A 19,551-nucleotide genomic window follows, 5' to 3' on the forward strand; every position below is an offset into this window, starting at 1 on the left:
GTGACTACAGAAGTGTCTATCCAAAATACTAGTATTGGGCTCAGTAATATGGGAAAATCATAATACTCATAAGGTAAAGCCTTAATTGACTTCTGTACTAAATCATATGCAGTTTTAACAAGTTAATTGCATTAGAGTCTGTTTATATGCCTTTAGTGCCATATTAACAATTTAAGCTGAAGTTCTGTTTGCTAGCTTCATGCTACCCTGAGTCACTGAGCCTTCGGCACAGGTGCCTTGGAAACATGCTGCATTGACTGGATGTATTTCTTTGTAGTGTGTCATTTTGGTGCTTTATGCTCAGAATTTTTCTTCCTGTAATACATGTGCGTAGCTCCCCGATTCATTTGTTTCTGTCTTCTGTACTAAGTAAAATAGCTATTCTTTCCCTTTGATTAAGAGACATTGTGGAGTGTGTTCTGTACTTGTGGGTGTGAAAATTTTACCTCGAATTAATAGGCAGTCAATGACTTGCATCAGAACAGGAGCAAAATCCCAGTTTTAAGCTTAATTTCTTCCCTCCACTGCCTCAGTTGTAACTGAACTAACCATGGGAATCGTGCTCAAATATGGCTTTGTGCATTCTTTCTGGGTGGGATCCATTGAGCAGCAAAAAGCTGCTGTTTGACATACTGGTAATGTAGATCCTAATGATGCTTGAATTTTTTTGCCTGTTTATAGGAGTTTATTCTTTTTAAGAAGTTGCTTTTCAGAAAGCAAAATATGTTGATGTTTGATTTTTTTAGAATTACAATGCTGCTTTTGTGAACAGCAGTGCATTATTCCTCTGCAAATGAAGTGCTGCAACTGTGAAATATCATTACAATATTACAGAAAACCTGGTGTGAGATTTCACTTAAAGATTTTCTTTCTAACTACATGTAAGGTTTGGGTTTGTTTATTTTATTTTTTAATGTTTTGAACTCCTTGATTTTCATGTGTATTGGAAAGGAGAAGGGTTGTTGTTTTCAGTCAGTGCTTTTGCTTCAATAAAGAAATTAAACGTACCTTAAATTTTCTGGGTTCAACTGCTGGTTGAACCACTTGAAGGTATTGATCCACTTGAAGCTCACTTGATCCATTTGAAGCTCACTTTTCCTCACTAGCACTTTTTTCTTGTATTATCAGGAATAACGATCATACTTTCTGCTTATATCAATATGGCTTTTGATCAGATTTGTATTGTTGGAGAATAGATTGATTCGTCTCAGGTGTTTGACTTTTGTGTGTTGCGTCTGCCAAAGTAATCTGAATCTATTGTAGAGCTTTCAGTCTACTACAGACCCAAGAAGCGTTTTGTTGTTCTTGAGATGAACAAGTGTAGAGCTGCAGTCTTACTATCCCCCAATTTTCTTAATTTTGGAAAACTTGAAGTCTGAGTGGCACGGTTTTAAAGTACTCACAAGTAAGGCTACTCCTGTATGACCAATTTTTTGAGCTTGTTTGTGGGTTTGGTGGTTTGTTTGGGTTTTTTTAGTGACAATTTTTTTGTGTGTAAGACTTTTACAGGACATACTATTGTCAGAGGTGGTACATTAATTGTTTGGCACTAGCTTGCAAAGTAAATACAAATCTCCTAATTGTGAGGCAGAGATAAGTCACTTGCTCACCACTGTCTTCCTTGTCCGGATGGAAGAGCAGTGAAGACAGGGACAAATATTTAATTCCAAATGATGACAACTCCCTTTTTTTTTTTATCAGTTTGGACAACTTTTAGTTACAGCTTAGGCTCCTCAGATGCTGTTAGCTGAAGGTAATAACGTGTGCTGTAGTAGCTGTGTTAACAATGCTGAGTCATGATATAAATTGCTTGTCAGCATTTTCACGGCAGTGGCTTCTAACCCTGCTTGAAACAGGTCTTCCTGCTCCTGTAAGAGCAAAATACCTACACTGAGCCCACGCTGAGTTTGTTCTGACTGTACTGTGGCTGGCAGCAGTAGCTGTTAGATCGTAGATTTCTCACTATAGAGTTTGGATGGGGCTTAGTATTGAATGTGGGATTCTTGTGCAGAAGAGACTTGTGTTAGTTCTTCAAGCAGTAAATGTATTTTATTGTAAACTGGAAGCAGGGAGCATCCTGGTGCTTTAGGTGATTATAGTCATTGTTAATGAGCTTTTCTGTTAAGTAGAAAAAGGCTTACAGAGATTAAAACATAGATGGGAGCCTAAGATGAAGACTTTGGGGAAGTTATCTTCTTTCTGTAACTAGAATAAGTGCCATGAAATGAAACCTAGCACTAAGCAGTCTTCTGTCTAATGTAGAACTGTACTACCAAGTGATTGATAACTCTGGGTTGCATATATGACTGGGATATAAATTGATACCTTTATAACCCAAAAAGTTCTTACCTATCAAAATTGAAGAAAACTTTCCTGTGCCAGGGATAACCACTGACATTTCCAGATGGCCCTTCCTGAAAGCACAATGTTACTTGGATCATAATGAGACTGTCTAGCATAAAACTGTAGACATCTTGCACAGTGGTTGTAGACTTAAATTACAGTAACCACACCCTTGATTTGCCTTTTTTCTCTGATGTAAAAAGGGCCATATTTGGAAAACTCATACAGTTGAAAGTGGTAATTTAGATAGAAGAGCTGTTTCAGCAAAGCTTTGGGGTAGGCTAAATATTGGGCTGATCTTTGTAGAGTTCACTGGTCTGTTTGAATCTGAAAATATACATAAAGAAATATGCTTGTGGCTCTGGCAAGAAAGGATTATGCGTAACAGATCTTGGTTTGACCTCCTCTCTTCTCCCTCCTTCCAATCCTTCTTTTGATTATTTGTGGAAGCTGGGAACAGTTTTCCAGATGAGGAAAGTCTTCCTATGTGGTCAGGTTGTTCTTGGGGCTAAGCTGCAACCTTCTTGCTTTGTCAGATGTCTCATACATATATTTATCTATATTTTCATAGTTATGTATTTACATCTTGTTCAGATATTTGCTGATCTTAATTCTTCCACAGAAGCATTATCTTCATGTGTTTGTTTGGCAATTTATATAGTGCCACAGCAAAACTTGAATCTGTGCTCTGCAGTATGATGAAGTCTATAAATTGATGAACTGTGAAGATAATTACAGACAAGACAATTGCTTTACTTAGTTCAGCAAATGAGTCTTATCTTTTTCTTATTCTCATGAAACGTACTAATAGTTTGGTCCTTGCAAATAGTGTGGCTACAGAGTACCTCACTGAATACCCTTACGTGTATTGGTGCTGGGGTTTACTTGACAGTCTCATTAATGGGTGGCCAGTGCTTCAAGATGTTATAATGACTGTAGCAAAGGTATCTGGAGAGCTGGGGGTTATAAAAGTGTACGGGTGCTCAAAGGGCTTCTGGGGACAGATAACTTTATATTAGAGTTTTCAGGAGATGGATGCTGCTTGCATGCTGCAACCATAGAGTTTACTAGTGAAAACAAATCTGGAAGGACTGAAATAGCACAAAATATTATAAAATGTCATCACAGGTTGCGGCAAGTACTGTACCTGTGGTCTGTTTTGAAAACTAAATTAAACCAGTGCTAAGTTCTGCGTAGAAGTTTAGTTAGAGGGAAATAGAAAGGTTAGTTTTGTTTTATTTACATTAGCTCCAGTAAAGTTGGATTACAGGTGTGTGTTTTACAGTGTGCTTAATCAGACCTAACTGTAAGCTGCTCCTGAAAGATTTTTAGTCCCACTATGTCCCCGGCCACATGTTTGACTCCTTTCGTCTTTGCGTCATACCTAGTAATTGTGCAACTGCTGGCCTGAATGAAAACTCGCTTCACAGAAACGATAATTTGCCAGGTCAGCTTGCTGGTTTGCTGGGGTATTTTTTCCACCTCTTTCTTCTTTTCCTGCCCATGAAAAAAGTAAGTTTTACTAGCAAAACCCAAGCTAATTGTAATGGCAGATGTTTGAAAAAGGAGGTTTTGTTGGCAGAGCTCTATTAATGCCACTGAAGTCAGAGGTGAGCTAACTTAAGGTGGCTAAAATTTACAGTGTAGGGCCGGCTTGTTAGTCTTTCTTGCCTCAGACTTTTGATTTTGAAACCAACATAGGCAAATCCTATCTTAAACTGGAGTAATTTAGATTTAATTATCAAGAAGAGATAAAAGTAATAATTGTTTTAAAAAGTAAAACCAGGGCTGTACCATGTCTCAGCAGTTTTCTGGGGCTGTAGTAGGATGCTAGTGTTCTGGGACAAGTTAGCTGGTCTGAAACAGCTCAATTAAAATAAACATGATGCAATTAAAATACAAAATTGAGTAAAACATTCACTACTAACAGGCTCTGTTTTTATATTGAAAGTTTTCAGTTTAACTCATTGAAATGATACCTGCTAACTTTTCTTCCATGTGGATCTGTTATTGCAGACATTATTGTATGGAAGTTTTGTTCAAATTTTCAAAAAATGTTTGCAGTTTTATATACTTGTGATACAGTTTCAAAATCTGCTGCTGGAGACGATCCCTTGGCTGGTGGTGACATACATTTGTCAGTAAAAGCTTACTCTGTTTTTCATGACATCTTGTTTTTTCTTTCTTCAAGAAAGGAAGAAAGGAGGAGAGGTTCCCAGGTCTTATTTCTGTTTATCTGTTTTAGAGCAAAAATCCCAACCCAAACCAAGTCAACCAACCAACTCTCCTCAAGAAAACAGTGAACCTCAAAAAAGTAAATTTAGTTTTGTGTTCTGGTAACATTATGTATCCAGGCTCCCAGTCAGCCTACAAATCAGTAGTATGAAATACAGAAGCCTGTATTTTTTTTTGCAGCAATGTTGAAGACATTCAATAAGTTTTTTGATATATAGTCTGCCTACTTAATACTCAAACAGATATGTGTGTCCAGTACAATTTATTTAAAGATGTAATTTTTCTCCATTAATTTTGCTCCCAAGTATCTTGTTTAGTGTGGTTCCACCAGAGTGGTGGGGAGATCAGGAGTTGAGGATGCTTTTAAGGTACAGGGATGCCATTGTGTGTTGGTTGGAAATAATGCTCCTTTGAATGAGTAAGGTATTCTTATGCTTTCATGCAGGGACTGGAAGTTGTGCTCCCATTTCTACAGGGAAGTGAATGCTCCAAGCTGAATGTGAAGTCTGAAAATCTTCCAGCTACTGTAATTCTTAAACACTGTGAAACATGTGAATCTTTGTTCTGTTGGCAAACAGTTGGGTGGACCAAAGGGTAGCTCAGCTAATGTTTTTAACAGAAAATGTTTCTTTGCAAGGATGTCTCTCCTGATGTCTTATTGGCTGTATACTTTAATTTCCTCCCAAAGTGAGCTCAGAGGAGTGTTTTGTCTTAGCAGTTTAGTTAGGAGCTTGGCCTTTGGTTTTAGGGTGAGAGTTTTAGGAAAGCAGCTTTCTGGAAAGGGCAAGAAGAGGGATTTGGCTTTTTTAGTTGGATGTGCCAAAAAAAAAAAAAAAAAAAAAATTGGGGTCTAATATTGTGAAAATGTTGTTTTGAGTCCTGTGTCTGATAAATAGCAGAATTATTCTTCAGTTACAACTTCGAAATGCCTGCCTGAGCTCTAACCAGCTCTGCATAGGAAAATCTGGTTTTAGTGGGACATCTCAAATTACTCTTTTTTTCACTTCAGACTTGCTTTAAGTGTTTTTTTTTTTTCCTGATATGATCCATGTTTCCATAAATTACTCAGACTTAGCAGACCTTATCTGCGCGTGACAATGAGATGAAATTGTAAACTTACTTTAGAAAACAAGCTATTCCTTTAACGTAAGTAAAGCCATAGCAATTTGCTTGTTTTTCCTATGAATCAGACTAAAGAATGGAATAGTGTTGAGATATGTTTACAGCTGTGGGTGCCATGACTTCACGCTTAAAATTACACCTTTAACTGTTACACTCAGATTTAACTTTGGTTTGGCAGTAAGCCTAATGGAGGCTCTTAAATATGTATATATCTTGCACATGTAAGGCAGTTGAAAGAGGCTTTTTAGTTATACCCTTGACCTGGAATCCAGTAAAGGAAAAAAGTAGTATTGGTTTTACCTACAGAGTGAGCCCTCCCCCCAACCAAAATTAGTATTTGTGCAATTAACTGTAATTGATCATTGTGTATATGGTGGTGCTCTTCTTTCGTGTGCCCTAGGGCTGTGCTCTGGAGTTCTTGTTTTTGATTGCTCGTCTTAATAAATGATGCTACAGTGGTAGCTCACAAACGAATTGTGAGTGGTAGCATCAAAAATGAATTGCTTTTAGCAATAAATTGTCCTGATCGCTGTATTCTCTCATACTTCTCTTAAGGAATAAAATAGTTAGCAGAATGCTTGGAAAATATCAGAGACATAAACTCAGAAAAACATTTTCCTCATGAGTGGCATAGTCTTTCATGATCAAAAGAAAATAGATGCATAGCGTCATTGCGGCAGTGTGAAGGTGAATGTTGATTTCTGCCTACAGCTGATAGCTCCAAAAAACAGGGGTGGGGCAGGGGAAGTGAATTGCCAAATATTCTCCAACTTGCCTTGAATTTACCAACTAGTATTTCTTGACTTTCTGTTTTTCTATTGCTATAGCAATCACTGATGTAATAAACACTAAAAACATTTGAAATGTATGAAACCCTTGGAAGAGGGGGAGGTGGGAACTTTTTCCATCCTTGAATTTAACATTTAACACCAGATCTCCAGCAGAAGTTGATTGCTGGGGTTTGGGTTTTGTTTTTTTCTTTTTTTTCTGTATCCCTTTAAAAGAATTGACTGCTGAAATGAGACCCTCAAACTGAATGCATGCATTCAGCAAGTTCTGAAAATGAACAATGAGTAATAGGGCAGGGAAGGAGATGCTTCATTGTCACCCTTCCAATGCTGGTACCTACCTGCGAGGAGTTTTCTTTTGAAGAGGATGGAAATTGCGAAAGTTGGATACAAGTTTTGGTGGGCATGGATTATTGTCACTTACCTTGTGAGGAGACAGTGGACATTTGATAATGAAAGTGATATTTGAAGTGTAGGTGAAGAGTACCTTATTGATTGAATAAATAGTCATGGCTTTTAATGTGGGCTGAAGAATATTTGAAGTTTTGTGTGGTCACTTCTCAAGCAGCCACATCTTTCAGCAACTGAAATCTGCAAGTGAATTCATGTATGGGTCCACTTTATCCCAGCCGTGTCTGGTGTGAGAAGCTCCCCATGAGTTTTGAAGGACTTTTTGTATAGGAAAAAAAGTATGGACTAAAATTGTAGTCAGAAAGACTTAGATGTCAGGAAAAGTTTTCTAATTTCACCAGTGAGTGTTTTAAACAGCAGATGAGGTAGATGTGTCATGACTGATTGATTCTCCCAAGTCAGATTAAATTATAACTCAGTGAATTCAATGATCTCCTTACATTCCTGTCAGTGTGAATTTCTGTGACTCTGTGGTAAATGTCTGCAAGTTGCAAATTTGGTTCTGCTAAACAAAGTAAAAGCTCTTCTATTTTAATCTGCCCTTACACTAGTTTACCTTCCTTTTATAGTTTTATTTTCCTTAATCTTGAAAGTGCTTGGATATTATGATCACTGATAAAGAAAAATACCCGATGAAATGCAGTCTCTCTTCATGTGAAGTTAGTTCACCTACTGCACTTTTCAAGCTGATGTGATTTATTTGTTGCTCTATTGTTTACATTCGCGTATATGTACAGTAAATGCAGTTTATCTTGCTGCTGTTGTAACAGCTTTTGTATGAGAATGATTCATGTCCAAGGCCTTTAGCCATGCATTGCTATGGAAACTTCAGTGCACAGGCTTCTCATTCCCCCTCAGCAGAATTCTTCACAATAATTTGTCTTGTACCTGGAAGTCAAGGGAGTGATATTTGCTACTGAAACTTCGAGGGGCTGAATTTCTTTGATCATACATTTAGTAGGCATCTTGTGCAAACAGAAAGAGGTTTTTATTTCAATTACATAAACCTTCTCTGATTGCTTAGGCGATAATTCTGGAGTACTTAAGACAATGCTGCCACTGAAAAGTCTTTCGTCTTTGATTTTTTATGTCCAGAAACATGCCAGATCAGGAATCAATCACTTGAGAAACCTTCCCATTCATTCTCCGTCATTATTCAAGCAGACAAATCCCCTGATCTGGTTTTCCATGTGGTTTTGCAAATGGTTGTGCTGGCACAGGATGAAGAAAGAGAATAGGCGACTGGTAAAGCGTGAGAAGTTGTTTCTTTTGTAATGGCAGTGTTGGCTTGTGGTCACGTCAGACTGGCTCATGACAAGTAGGTGGTGTAGAGGGTAGTAATACTCTGTGCTGTCATCAGGAGACGTGGTTCCTAGTTCTGTCTTCCTCTGGGTATTCATTGAACAAAGTGAATTGCAGATACTTATCGCTCAACACAGAGGGCAAAAAGAAGTACCAGGCTTTGCCTAAGGGACTCCTTCTGCTGGTTTGCAAGGACTGTTGAGACTCTAATCAAGAAACTGCTTATCTTCTGGTGATAAGGAAGAGCTGAAACATGAGAACCAGTGCTTGCATTAATTGGGTGATTTTCTTGAGTGGAAGTGCAAAAGAAGTAACAGAAACAGAGAAATTTAAAAAGTAAGTACATAATAGGAAAACAAAACAGTGGGGCTAAAAGAAGGGTGTCTATAAGAAATTCCTAAGCAGCCAGATGGCAGAGACCTTGTAGGGTGTATGTTCACAAAGACAGGTGAGCTTGGACCTGGGGCAACAGGGAAAAAGAGAGCTTGACCCATGGCTGCTGATACAGAGAAAAGAGAGCTTGCAAGTGTGTCTAATGTAACACTATTACTGTTGTTGCTGCAACTTTATGTGCTGGTTACCATCTTCTCTAGCTGGGAATGAAGGGGGTCTCTGTTCCCTTGGGAATACAGAAGTTATTCATTTTTTCCCAGAAGAAGGGAGAGTGCTGCTTGGAACGCCAGCTGTAAGTGCTGTGGCGTATTTTGCATGGTTACTGTTTGGGATGCGTGGACGTGGTGGTGTGTCGCAATGGCTGGGCATCCCTGGAATTGTTCTGTAGGTAAAGGTCTATGGAGCAGTCTGTGCCAGGCTGGAGAGCTCGCTGCTTGGATTGTTGTCGGACAATACTTTCACTGTATAGCTGTAGGGCTGACACACAGAATATGTTATAGAACAGTGCTTGCTGTGTCTCTGTCTTGGCATGCCTTAGCAGGCTCTGTGTTGTAAGCACTTGCCCATGAAGCTGCCAGAAGTAGATGCCTAATGGCAGAGAATTTGCTAAAATTGATCTCAGCCATGTAAAGATGCAGGTTCAGAGTGAGCTCTCAAGTTGTAGAGAAGGCGGTTGGGAAGTTACCTCTCATTATCTGGCTGAGAAAAGGAGCTTAGAGAGAAAAGTAAGCCATCAGTGTGTTTGGTTTTGTAAAATGCTTGGGTCTAATATATGGGTCTAATATTCTTGTCTGATAACTATAAATAGTTATTTGTTACTTGACTGAGTTGGCAAGAATCTGTCGGATAGCCTGATTAAATAACTTGCTTCTAAAACAACTTCCTTACATGGATGTTGAATTTCAGGTGTGGTAATGTAAGAATCCTAAAAAATGTACTTCCCTGGGAAAACCAATGGTGTCTTTGTATTTTAAGCAATGTTCTGCATATATACTAAAGTTTAGAAATGGTTTGGTAGTTGTTCTTGTAATGTGGCTAAAATAAGTCCTTCAAAAGACAGCAGTCATAAGCATGGCCTTATCTGGTATTACTTTGCAGAATGAGAAAAAAGGAAAGCAATCTTTCTTCATGAATTGTCATGTAGTAAGTATGAAGAACTGCTTCTGAAATAAGTATTTAAGTCAAGGGACGACTGTGCATGTGCTTGTTACAGGCATTTTCCATGCATATGTTTTCACTACTTGTTCTGAGATTAAACAGTTTACAAAAATACTTTGTAGAAGAAAGATGGTTTCATTTTTATATGTGCAGTGGAAGGCTGGTTAAATCTGAGTGCACAAAGACTACTCCAATTTCTGAAAAAATTCATAAATGGGGGGTTTTGTTTTGATTTTGGCTGATCCTGTTTGAGAAGAACGTAGCGCTGATGCCACGTCTGGCTGTGGGAGTATGCAAACATCCATGCTTGAAATATGCTTATAGGAGAATCCAATTATATGCATATGGACTCTGTTGGACCTGTAGAAGATCATTTAAATTTCAGTTAAAAATACAAATGGATTTGCAGATCACTGTCTGGCATTTTGAATAATATTAAAAACTTTGAAGTAATCTTACTTCTTGATTCTTTCTTGTGATGCTGTTATTAGGAAGCAGTTCTGTTTCCAGGTTTTGTGCCATACTTTATATAATATAGGGAAATTAGATTTTTTTAAAATACAGAGTTTTATTATGATGAACTTCAGCATTATAAAATTATTCTTCACATTTGCTTGTGGGCTACTTGTGTTGGAAACTTTGGATGGAATGTGGACATGCCTGTGCCACTCGCTTGATTCCTGCCGTGTGGTTACTCTTAGACTTGCCATACTGTGTGTGCTTTGTGTTGCTGTTTTCTAAGTGCCTCAGGAAGAAGGAAAGTTTGAATATGTCTCCTTGGCCCTGTTTGCTGGGGTATCAGTGAACACAAGTTCTCCCAGACCATAATTGCAATAGCAACATTGAGTTTTTAGGATGTCCTGCTATAAGATCTCTGTGCAGAGAAGTCAGGAATCATCACTGCTCTGCCATGAGTTTATAATTATATTATTGCATTTTTCTTGTGCAGGATGAAAGGACTTTAATTCTTGTTTCTCCCTTGCTTAGAATCAGCGGATAGCTGTCAAATCATCACTGCAGCCTATCAGTAGGGTTATGGTATATTAGATCATTGTTTAGAATGAGTTTGCATGTATTCAATTTCTTTCCTTGTACCAAAGCGCTCACAGTTTGTAATACAAAACTCAATGGATTGTGCACAAGGCTGATCCATGATCCGTGTATCATCCTTATTTTATCTGTTTTATAAATCTTACTAACATTTACAGCCTTGTTTTGACTAATGTTTAGTAATTATGATGAAATGGTATTTTAATTATCATAGCTTCCAAAGTTGCCAACAAATGATGAATTATGTAGAAAATATTGTTCATCACAAAAGTAGTTGCCAATTTATGAAGGTGTAATTTTATGAACATCAGTTAATAAAGTTCAGTGCATAACCCTGGGTGTGTTTAATCCCAGTTGAAATTCCATTCAATCATTTTGCTTTTTTTATAAATTTGGAGTTCCTGAAGGTTCTTTTAATAGATACATTCCACTGTTTATCCTCAAATCCAAACAGGATATGGTTTCCCTTTCCCTTCACTCGGGATTGGTGAGGGAATGGTTCTTCCTGAAATTGAAGCTAGTAACAGGTCATAAAACTAATGTGCTCATCCTTAAGCCATTTCTTCTTGATGTCTGCTTAGCTGTAATCATTGGCTAAAAATAACAGGCTATGAATGATACTGTATATAACCTGAACAGTATTTATATATACACTGATTGGAAGTGCTTAGTTACATATTGCACATATTTGCAATTCAGTATATTGATCTTCATCGATGCTTTTAAGACCTCTGTACCACAGCCTGGAAACTAAAGGTCAAACATGACTGAAATTAAAAAAAATATGTATACAAAGCTTAGGATCGTCTTTATGTGTGGGCCAGCTTTATGAGCAAATATGACGTCTGTTTTTCACTTTCAGTGAGGGGTAATGTTGAAGTTATTTATGGTAATTAACAAAAGTAGTTTCTCATTCTTTAAAGGCTTATTTGACAAGTATATAATTTCATCTCAAAGAGGCAGTCTTTTTCAGTGATGTTTTATATTGAATTTCAGTAGTAGAAGGTTCACATTTGTGTTTAAAATATAAAGTGTGTCTAGTGGTTTGGTAATTTTCTCTAAATTGCTTTTAAATTGGGAATGGGATGAGTGATTCCTTAACTATCTCGTAGCTTTAGTTTTTATTTGCTTAGTGATATTTAATTTGGAACTATCATGTAATTCAATTATCTTTGTTCCATATCCACAGTCTTGCTGAAATTAGGCTTTTTGGTTGGTTTTCAGAAATATTTAGGTTTTTGGTGGGGTTTTTTTGTAGCATACGACTAGTGCAACTAACATTGGGCATTATACTCTTCCTTTTCCATTACTTTAGCACAAGTTGTTGAAAAACTGTTGGGAGCTGTAGTGTCTCTCCTGGAGCCTCTCCTCATACGTTATACCCCAGCCAGCATGGTGGCCCTTTGCTTGGCTTACTCCAGTGTGCCAGTGCTTGACTTTTTTTGGGGCCCCCAAAACTGTACGCAATACTGAAGATAGAGCTTCACAAGTGCTAAGCAGAGGGAGTGATCATTTCTCTTGCCTTGAGAGCTGTTGTCTTCTTGTTGGTCCATTCCTCAAGGTCTCCCTCCCATAAATGTATACTGTCCTCTAGTATATAAATCCCGCTCTCCCCAGCTGTCTTCTGGGAACTTGCTGAGGCTGTCTCTGTCCCATTGTCCAGATTCAAAGAAATTTCAGTATAAGCCACAGAGTAGGGTTTGGTCTGTCAAGGATAGGAAAAAAAAATCAGCAAATATTTATATTTCTGTGCTTTAGAGCACGAAGGTGTGTTGTGTCAGGAACTAAAGTTTTTAAGCCTCCTGCTGAAATTTCTATTGGGAATCCTGTACGGAGTGGTCTGCAGGATGTAATAGGGAAGTAATTTGTGGTTTAATAAATGCATATTGCAGCTTGTTGTGAGGTTTGTCTGGGTTTTTTTCCTTTTTTAATTCCTTTTTTTTCCCCCCTGGACTAAGTGAACCTTGACTACCACACTGCAACTTAACTATTACCAGTTAAGACGTAAGAAGTCTTACAGAACTAGGATAGTGTTATTTACATGCAGAGTTGCATTAGTTGCAATTGAAGCAATTTTAATGTGTTTGAGGAAAAAAGTCTGAATGTGGTGAGTTCAGAACAAGTTGCCATAGGCTTTTGAATTGTCCTTTGGTTGTTGTACAGCTTTTGCTTGCTGCAGTCCTGAACGTAAAAAGATAATTTACAAGCTATGGGTTTTATATTCGTAGATGATATGAGAACTTCAGAGAGCGCTGCAGTAAAGATTTGTCATTCAATTCTCTATTTGTATTATAATAAGAAAAAGAAATTGCAGATGGCACTGGAGAAATGGACACTTGTGATGACAAACCTGCCTTCTTTTTCCCAATTCCAGGGCATATTCCCTTGTGGATTCCAGTCAAGTGTCTACCTTCCTGATTTCTATTCTTCTCATAGTCTACGGCAGTTTCAGGTAAGATTTTTCTTTAAGGTTCTGCAGAATTCTTCAAATAAAAATATGGCAAGTGACTGAGTACAGTTTATGCCTTTTGTTTCATCGTATCTTTGTCTAACTGATGGCTAATGTGAAGCAAATATTTCTTGCTTCTGAAAAGGAAATGGAAAAGGAAGAAAAAGTAGCTAGTTGGGGTTTCTGAAAGATGTAATTGTATGTCAAGTTACAAGCACATACAAGATAACTTAAAAGTTAGTCCTTGAAGACTGTAAAAGGTATATTAAAGGTATGAAAGGGTTGTTGAGAGGAATGTAATACTATCAATAGTAGAATTTTATATGTAACATTTCAGTGTTGGTTGATTCAGCATGTCCTCATTGTGATTGCAAACAAGCTTGTAAAACAAAGATTCCCGAGTCTTAGTGCTATTTACTTGAGTGTGAGTAACAGTGTAATAGGAAAGTGGGAAACACCATCAGTGTTGAATTCCAGCAAAGAGTGTGTGAATCGCTGCAGGGTAACTTTGAATCTTCAAAAATCAAATTTTTCCCATTTTAAAAGATGAGTATAATTTAGAAAAAACATAGTTGTCCGTTTTAGACTTGCATCTTGTATTACAGTTTGTTTTATTGTATTGGCACCAAAGGAATGAGATTCATACTGACATATTAAGAAAAAAAAATCACAGCATGAAAGTTATTTTTTTCAAACTTAAGTATAGCATGTTTTTGTTTCTGTAAGAACAATTTAACAAGTCTATGATGAAAGGCCACACATTTACTATGAAGTCTCTGAACTGCTATGAGTATTCCTGAAAGAGATGATAGCCTGGTGACACATATGATGTAAGTTGCAGCTGTTAGGATAAGAGGTTTTAAATCACCATCATAAGTTAATAAAATCATATAATGAAAGAGCCAGTTTTTGATAAGAGCTGTTTGTTGTTGCTAGCAAGTATTAGGTAACAGCACTGCTGATGGAATTAAAATAGAAGGCTTTAGGAAAACAAAAGCTAGAGATGATGAAAATAAAAAAGAAAGAAAAGGTTGCATTTGTTTAATTTTTTCTTCAAGTTTTGAGTCAGTCTAACATATAGTTGAGGGACTAATTCAGTTTTTAACTATTTGAATTTATGCACTTGTGTAAGAAGGAACTATGCATCTGGCTGCAAGAAGACATAGCATTTATTAAAATTAAATTGTGAAAACATAATGCAATATAAAACAGCAGGAGTGCTTGAACTTAAATTGCCTGCCCTTCTCAGAGCTCCTTGCTCTTAAAAATTTTCCCCTGCTATATGCCATTCTATTTCTACATAGACATGCTGGTTTAGCATCTTGTCCTGTGTTTTACATTTAAAACTTCTCACATAACAAGGACTTCAAACTTCAGAACAATTTAACTAACTGGATGAAGTAGTGCAATGGTGATGGATACAGATCATTTGAGGAAATGCCCTGTTCTAGTCCACTTCCTTTGCATGTATCCTGAAGACCCCAAGATGCAAGGTGTTATGTACCAAGATAGGGTCCCAAAGTTTTAAAATTTATTTCCTAATTGATTTCCTACATGCAGTTTCTTTAGCAGATGTCTGAGCTGCAACCCACAGTTATGATGGTAACTTGGACAAATTCCCATTCTGTTTGGGTAGCAAGTGAGCTGATGCAAAAAAAAAAAAAAAAAAGTTACAGAAAATTGTACAGGGCTGTTAACAAGGGGGTCTATGATACAGTTATTTAAGAAATTCAAGTGTGGTAGCAAGTTGCAAAATTATGTTCATCTGGAAATTCCTAAAGTAGTAAAATAAAAACTTCTGGCAAAGTGGGTGGATTTTCTTAGAAAAGTGACTTACTGGAAAGATGAAAGTTTCAGTTTAGGGTGCTTGTTCTCAAATGACAGCAATGATGTCTTCGTCTAGATTTGAGTGCTTCATCTCAAATGGAGCTGTCATAAGAAAAAGCAAATAGCACTCCTTAGTTAACCTTCATGTTGCAGAAAGTGGGTTTTGTTTCTGATTTTCAGTCTGAAAAGAAGCAAACAGAGTTATTGTGGTATTGCTGGCAAGTGACTTAAACAGAAGTGCAGTAATAGGATCAGAAAGAATTGGGTGGGTGAGTCATTAGGATAAAATCCACGTGTGTGGTGGATCTAATCTAATACAAGAGGTTTCAGGGGAACAAAGGAAAGCCTTGGTCCACTGTCCTTACTCATACAAGCACCGTTTGTCCAAAACCCAAACAAACAAGCAAGAACCCCAAACCCCCAAGATACTCAGCATGTCTAATAGATCATGGGTAAAGTCCGTATCCAGAATGAACTGCAAGTTGAGTTCCCGCTTCTCTTATTGTGGATGAACAAGCATTTTCTTCCTCCATCACTGTTGGTTCAGGAGTTTTGGCTTCAAGCTCTTCTGAACATCTCTCCCATACACATTCTGACTGTCTCTCAGTCCTTGAACTGGATGTACTTTATTACCGACTGCCGAAGGGGCAAGTATAATCCTTTAAACTCTTACAAGCTGTAAACTGGACCATGCAAGTATATGCATTAGTTACGGTTTTTTTAGAGGTGAGCTTAGCTTGAAATGGATTGTTTTCTGTGGGTTCTTGCAAGACAACCACGTATTCTTGTCCAAGTGCTTCTCTGTGATTTAAATGTTGGGGTTACTTTGCAGGCAGAAAACAGCTAAATCTTCTTCTATCCTGTCACATACCCATACATGGTCTCTCAGCTTATGTAAAGCCAGATTTAACCCAGAATCTCCCGGTTCAAGTATCTGCTTTTAAACCAAACCAAGAAGCATGGGATGAAAGTGGTGTCTTCTCTCTCTAGGCTTTGGGTACCTGAAGTACGTGTGTAAATAGAAAGCAGTTCCAATGGTGTCCTTATGGTTGGCTTTATGACTTGACATTTACAGAAATCAGGGTACATATTTCACAATAAAACTTAAAGTCTGTGGAGTTCATAAGCATCAACAGCTGTAGTGCTGGCAGGGTGGAGTTGGGGATTGGGACAGACCTCACTGAATGCTACAAAGGTTGTCTGCATTTGTGCCTGCACAAATGGGTGCACATGAAATATCTGCTGAAGGTGAGGTGTTCTTATCAGAGACGTGGGACTGGCATTCTTACTCCATATAGGCAGTGAAAACATTTTTACGTGCACTTTCTGCTGTTGTTTCCCCTGTTCTTACTCCTGCTCCAGATCTTGCATTGGAACTTGTACTTTACCCTCACAGCAATGTTTTAGAAATGACTGTAGCAATGTTAGAGCACATAACATATTTTAGGCTTGCTCTCTATATTATGGATTGAGATTTGATTGTTTTAAACTGTCTCAGGTAAATGACTGATTCTGCTTGTAATTTTTTATTTAGAGCAATTGAAATTTGGCAATTCTGTGGCAACCCCCAATTCTCATCACCCCAGAGCTGTCGATAGGTGTCTGTCCTTGCTAAGCAGAGCAAGAAGAAACTTCCCAGTGTATTGCATCTGCAAGTGACTCTATAGATACATACTTGCTTTCCTATTTCCTCCATTGTTTCATAAGAATATTCTCCTGTAGGGTTTCCCTGAAGCATTACTGCAGTGGAAGTGATCCATAGTTGAATCTGAACTTTTATGATAGTAGTGTGCCAGCAGCTTACTCATTCCTTTGGCCTTAGTGTAACCCTACAGAGTGGTTCCCTGTGGGAGGCTGAGCCGTGCTTGCTTTGAAACACTGTGCTAGAAATCCTACCAGCTTGAACTGTAAGGACCCACAGATGAAACAACTGTGTAGTTTATTACCCGATGAATATGGTCCTGGATGAATATTGCCTTTGGAAGCCCAGCAGAAACCAAAGGTTTCTCAGTTTGGGATTTCTTTACAGTCCAGTAGTTTTGAGTGTATTTTATTATAAAATATAATTTTTGCCTTTCTTGGATTATGTTTTCTTGGAGGATGGTTTAGAGATCACTTCTCAATTTTTTTATTATGTTATTGGTAATTTGTAGCAGAGAGAAGAGCCAAATCATAAAACAGTTGGAGATTATTTAGAAGTTGTCTTGGATCAGCAGCTGTATTGCTAATTGAAAGTAATTTCCTAATTTATGCTTATTTTTGAGGTACGGATGTTTATAGGTAATAATGTAATAATTGCTGACACTGTTGCAATGAGAGTAGTAGATCTAATAGTTTATTTCCAGTTTTCTTTGCTGATAGCAACCCCTTAAATTAAGAGTTGCCCAATGCCACTGGGAGAATGATGGTGTGAAGTTCTTGCTAATCTGTGCTAATTCAGAGAGGTATGCAACACTGCACTGAGAAAATAATTATCCTGTTTGGCTGAATCTTGGATCAAGTCCTGGAGGGTTGTCAGCCTCCTCCTGAATTTTTATAGCTTGAGAGAAAAATTATGAGGCTACAATGCATTAGTGAGGAAAAAGGAAGTGTGAACGAATGATAAAGGCAGCCGAAACAAGATGCAGAGCAGAGAGATCTTCAGAAGAACAAGCTAAGAAGAGAAGATGAATTTGTTAGAATTTTAGTGTTCTCCATTGCCTATTCATATTTTTGATAACATTTTAGTTGATGATCCATAATCTTTGTGGGAGTACTGTATGTCTGAGGTTGAACCTTCCTCATAATTTGCCTGAGCCCAAAAGCTGCTTTAATTTCGTACCACTGTTTGAGAGCGCTTACATAATAGAAGCAGAAGCAGCAAACCAGTTTTATACTGGAAGAGCCTTTTTCTTGGTTTTGTTTTATACAGTGAAACTGCTCAACCCCCTCTAATACACCGTGCTTATCTTGATACTATAGACCTATGTGTGCTTGATTTCAGGTTGTATGACAGCAGCACAAAATTGCTTGCCTGTGCATTGCCGTAGGTAACCTATACACTAAAATGAAGTAACTTTGGTACCTGTAAAATCATATAGTAGATTGTGGTGTATTTTTTAACTTGTCTGATAAATTAATAGAATTTGTTTACTTTGCATGGTGCAGTTACTGACAGCTGAACTTGAAAAGGAGTTTAATGCCAGTTGACCTGCTATTTTTTTTTTAAATATGTGGATGCTGCTGTAGACTTAAGTTAGGAGCTACACAGTGGAAGCTGTACAGTGCTTCTGGTGGTTCTCTGTAGCTTATTTGAATAAATAAACATGCAGCTAAATCATCGATAACATGCATGTATCAGAATGAGAAACTATCAATGGTAAACTCGATTGCTGACATTTTTATTAAAAGCAACATAGAATTTAACAGTAGAAAATAATTGTTGGCCAAAACAGACTTTAAACGAAATTTCCCTGTTTCAGAAAGTTATGTCAAAATTAAAATATAATTTAGAAGTTGCATCAAAGTAAAGGGCAGTGGCAAAACGGGTGGAATGCTGTGTTATTTTAGAACTTGTAAAGTGTGTATCAAAATGGAAAGGTGAATCAGTTACAGCTGAGCTGGGAGCATAGAGGAATGTTGTCAGCTCCTATGGGTTAATTAAATTGCATCAATTTGTACTGTTTATTCAGAGCTTCCTCTAGTCATCTGTTCTGCCTGTATGTAAAATATGTATCTGGTTACTTTCTAGGTTTTGCTGAAACTTTTTCCATGAAGTAAGACCTTATGTTCAACAGACAATTACTTACAAGCTAGTTTTGGTCATCATTCATAACAAGATTTAGAGGCAGGAAATAATACTGTTTTAAAAATGAAACCTGATAGTTAAATTTGAATGAAAAGGTCAAAATGAGAACTTGGAAAGAGTTCAGATTCATCAGAGAACTGAAACATTTGTTGCATTTCCATGTGTTCTGTATTTCCCAGTAATGCAGATAAATATATCTTTGTTGTGGTTTGTTGTTAACACTTACTGGTTCAGACACTGGTGACTAGCTCGCTATTAGAACCTGTGTGGTTTGGTGCCTCATCTGAAACTGTAAGCTGCTGGGTTTTTTTAAGTTTTCTGGTGTGTATGGTGTTTTTTCTAATAACCAGCGTTAAATGGCTTTTTCAGAGAGGGTGCTGTGGTAGAATGGTAATGAGACCATAGCTGATGAGCCTAAATAGGTGTTTGAAGCTTGTCTGTTAAATTTGCTTTGTTTCTTGCAGGTCTCTTAACATGGACTTTGAGAATCAAGACAAAGAGAAAGACAATAGCAGCACAGCTGGGTCTTTTAATGGCAACAGCACCAATAACAGTAAGGGTTAGCTTTACTCCTTATCTTTCTTTTGTCACTTCAGTGTGCTGCATCTTCTTGCTTCATCCATCCGTGTGTTTCACCCATGTACGTTGTGGATTCACCTCATACAACGGAGCTGTTTTGTCTAGGC

At 37.6% G+C, this 19,551-nt stretch overlaps 1 protein-coding gene across 1 annotated transcript in view; it reads left to right on the forward strand.

The window, feature by feature from the left end:
• Window positions 1-19,551, forward strand: part of SPPL3 (signal peptide peptidase like 3) — a 60,819-nt gene that overhangs the window by 23,123 nt on the left and 18,145 nt on the right. The window contains exons 2-3 of the mRNA XM_074920962.1: window positions 13,177-13,254; window positions 19,330-19,418. Of these exons, the coding sequence (XP_074777063.1) occupies window positions 13,177-13,254; window positions 19,330-19,418 (167 nt within the window). The remainder of the gene's footprint in view (window positions 1-13,176; window positions 13,255-19,329; window positions 19,419-19,551) is intronic.

Source organism: Athene noctua, chromosome 17 (assembly GCF_965140245.1).
Source record: "Athene noctua chromosome 17, bAthNoc1.hap1.1, whole genome shotgun sequence".
NCBI classification, from domain to species: domain Eukaryota; kingdom Metazoa; phylum Chordata; class Aves; order Strigiformes; family Strigidae; genus Athene; species Athene noctua.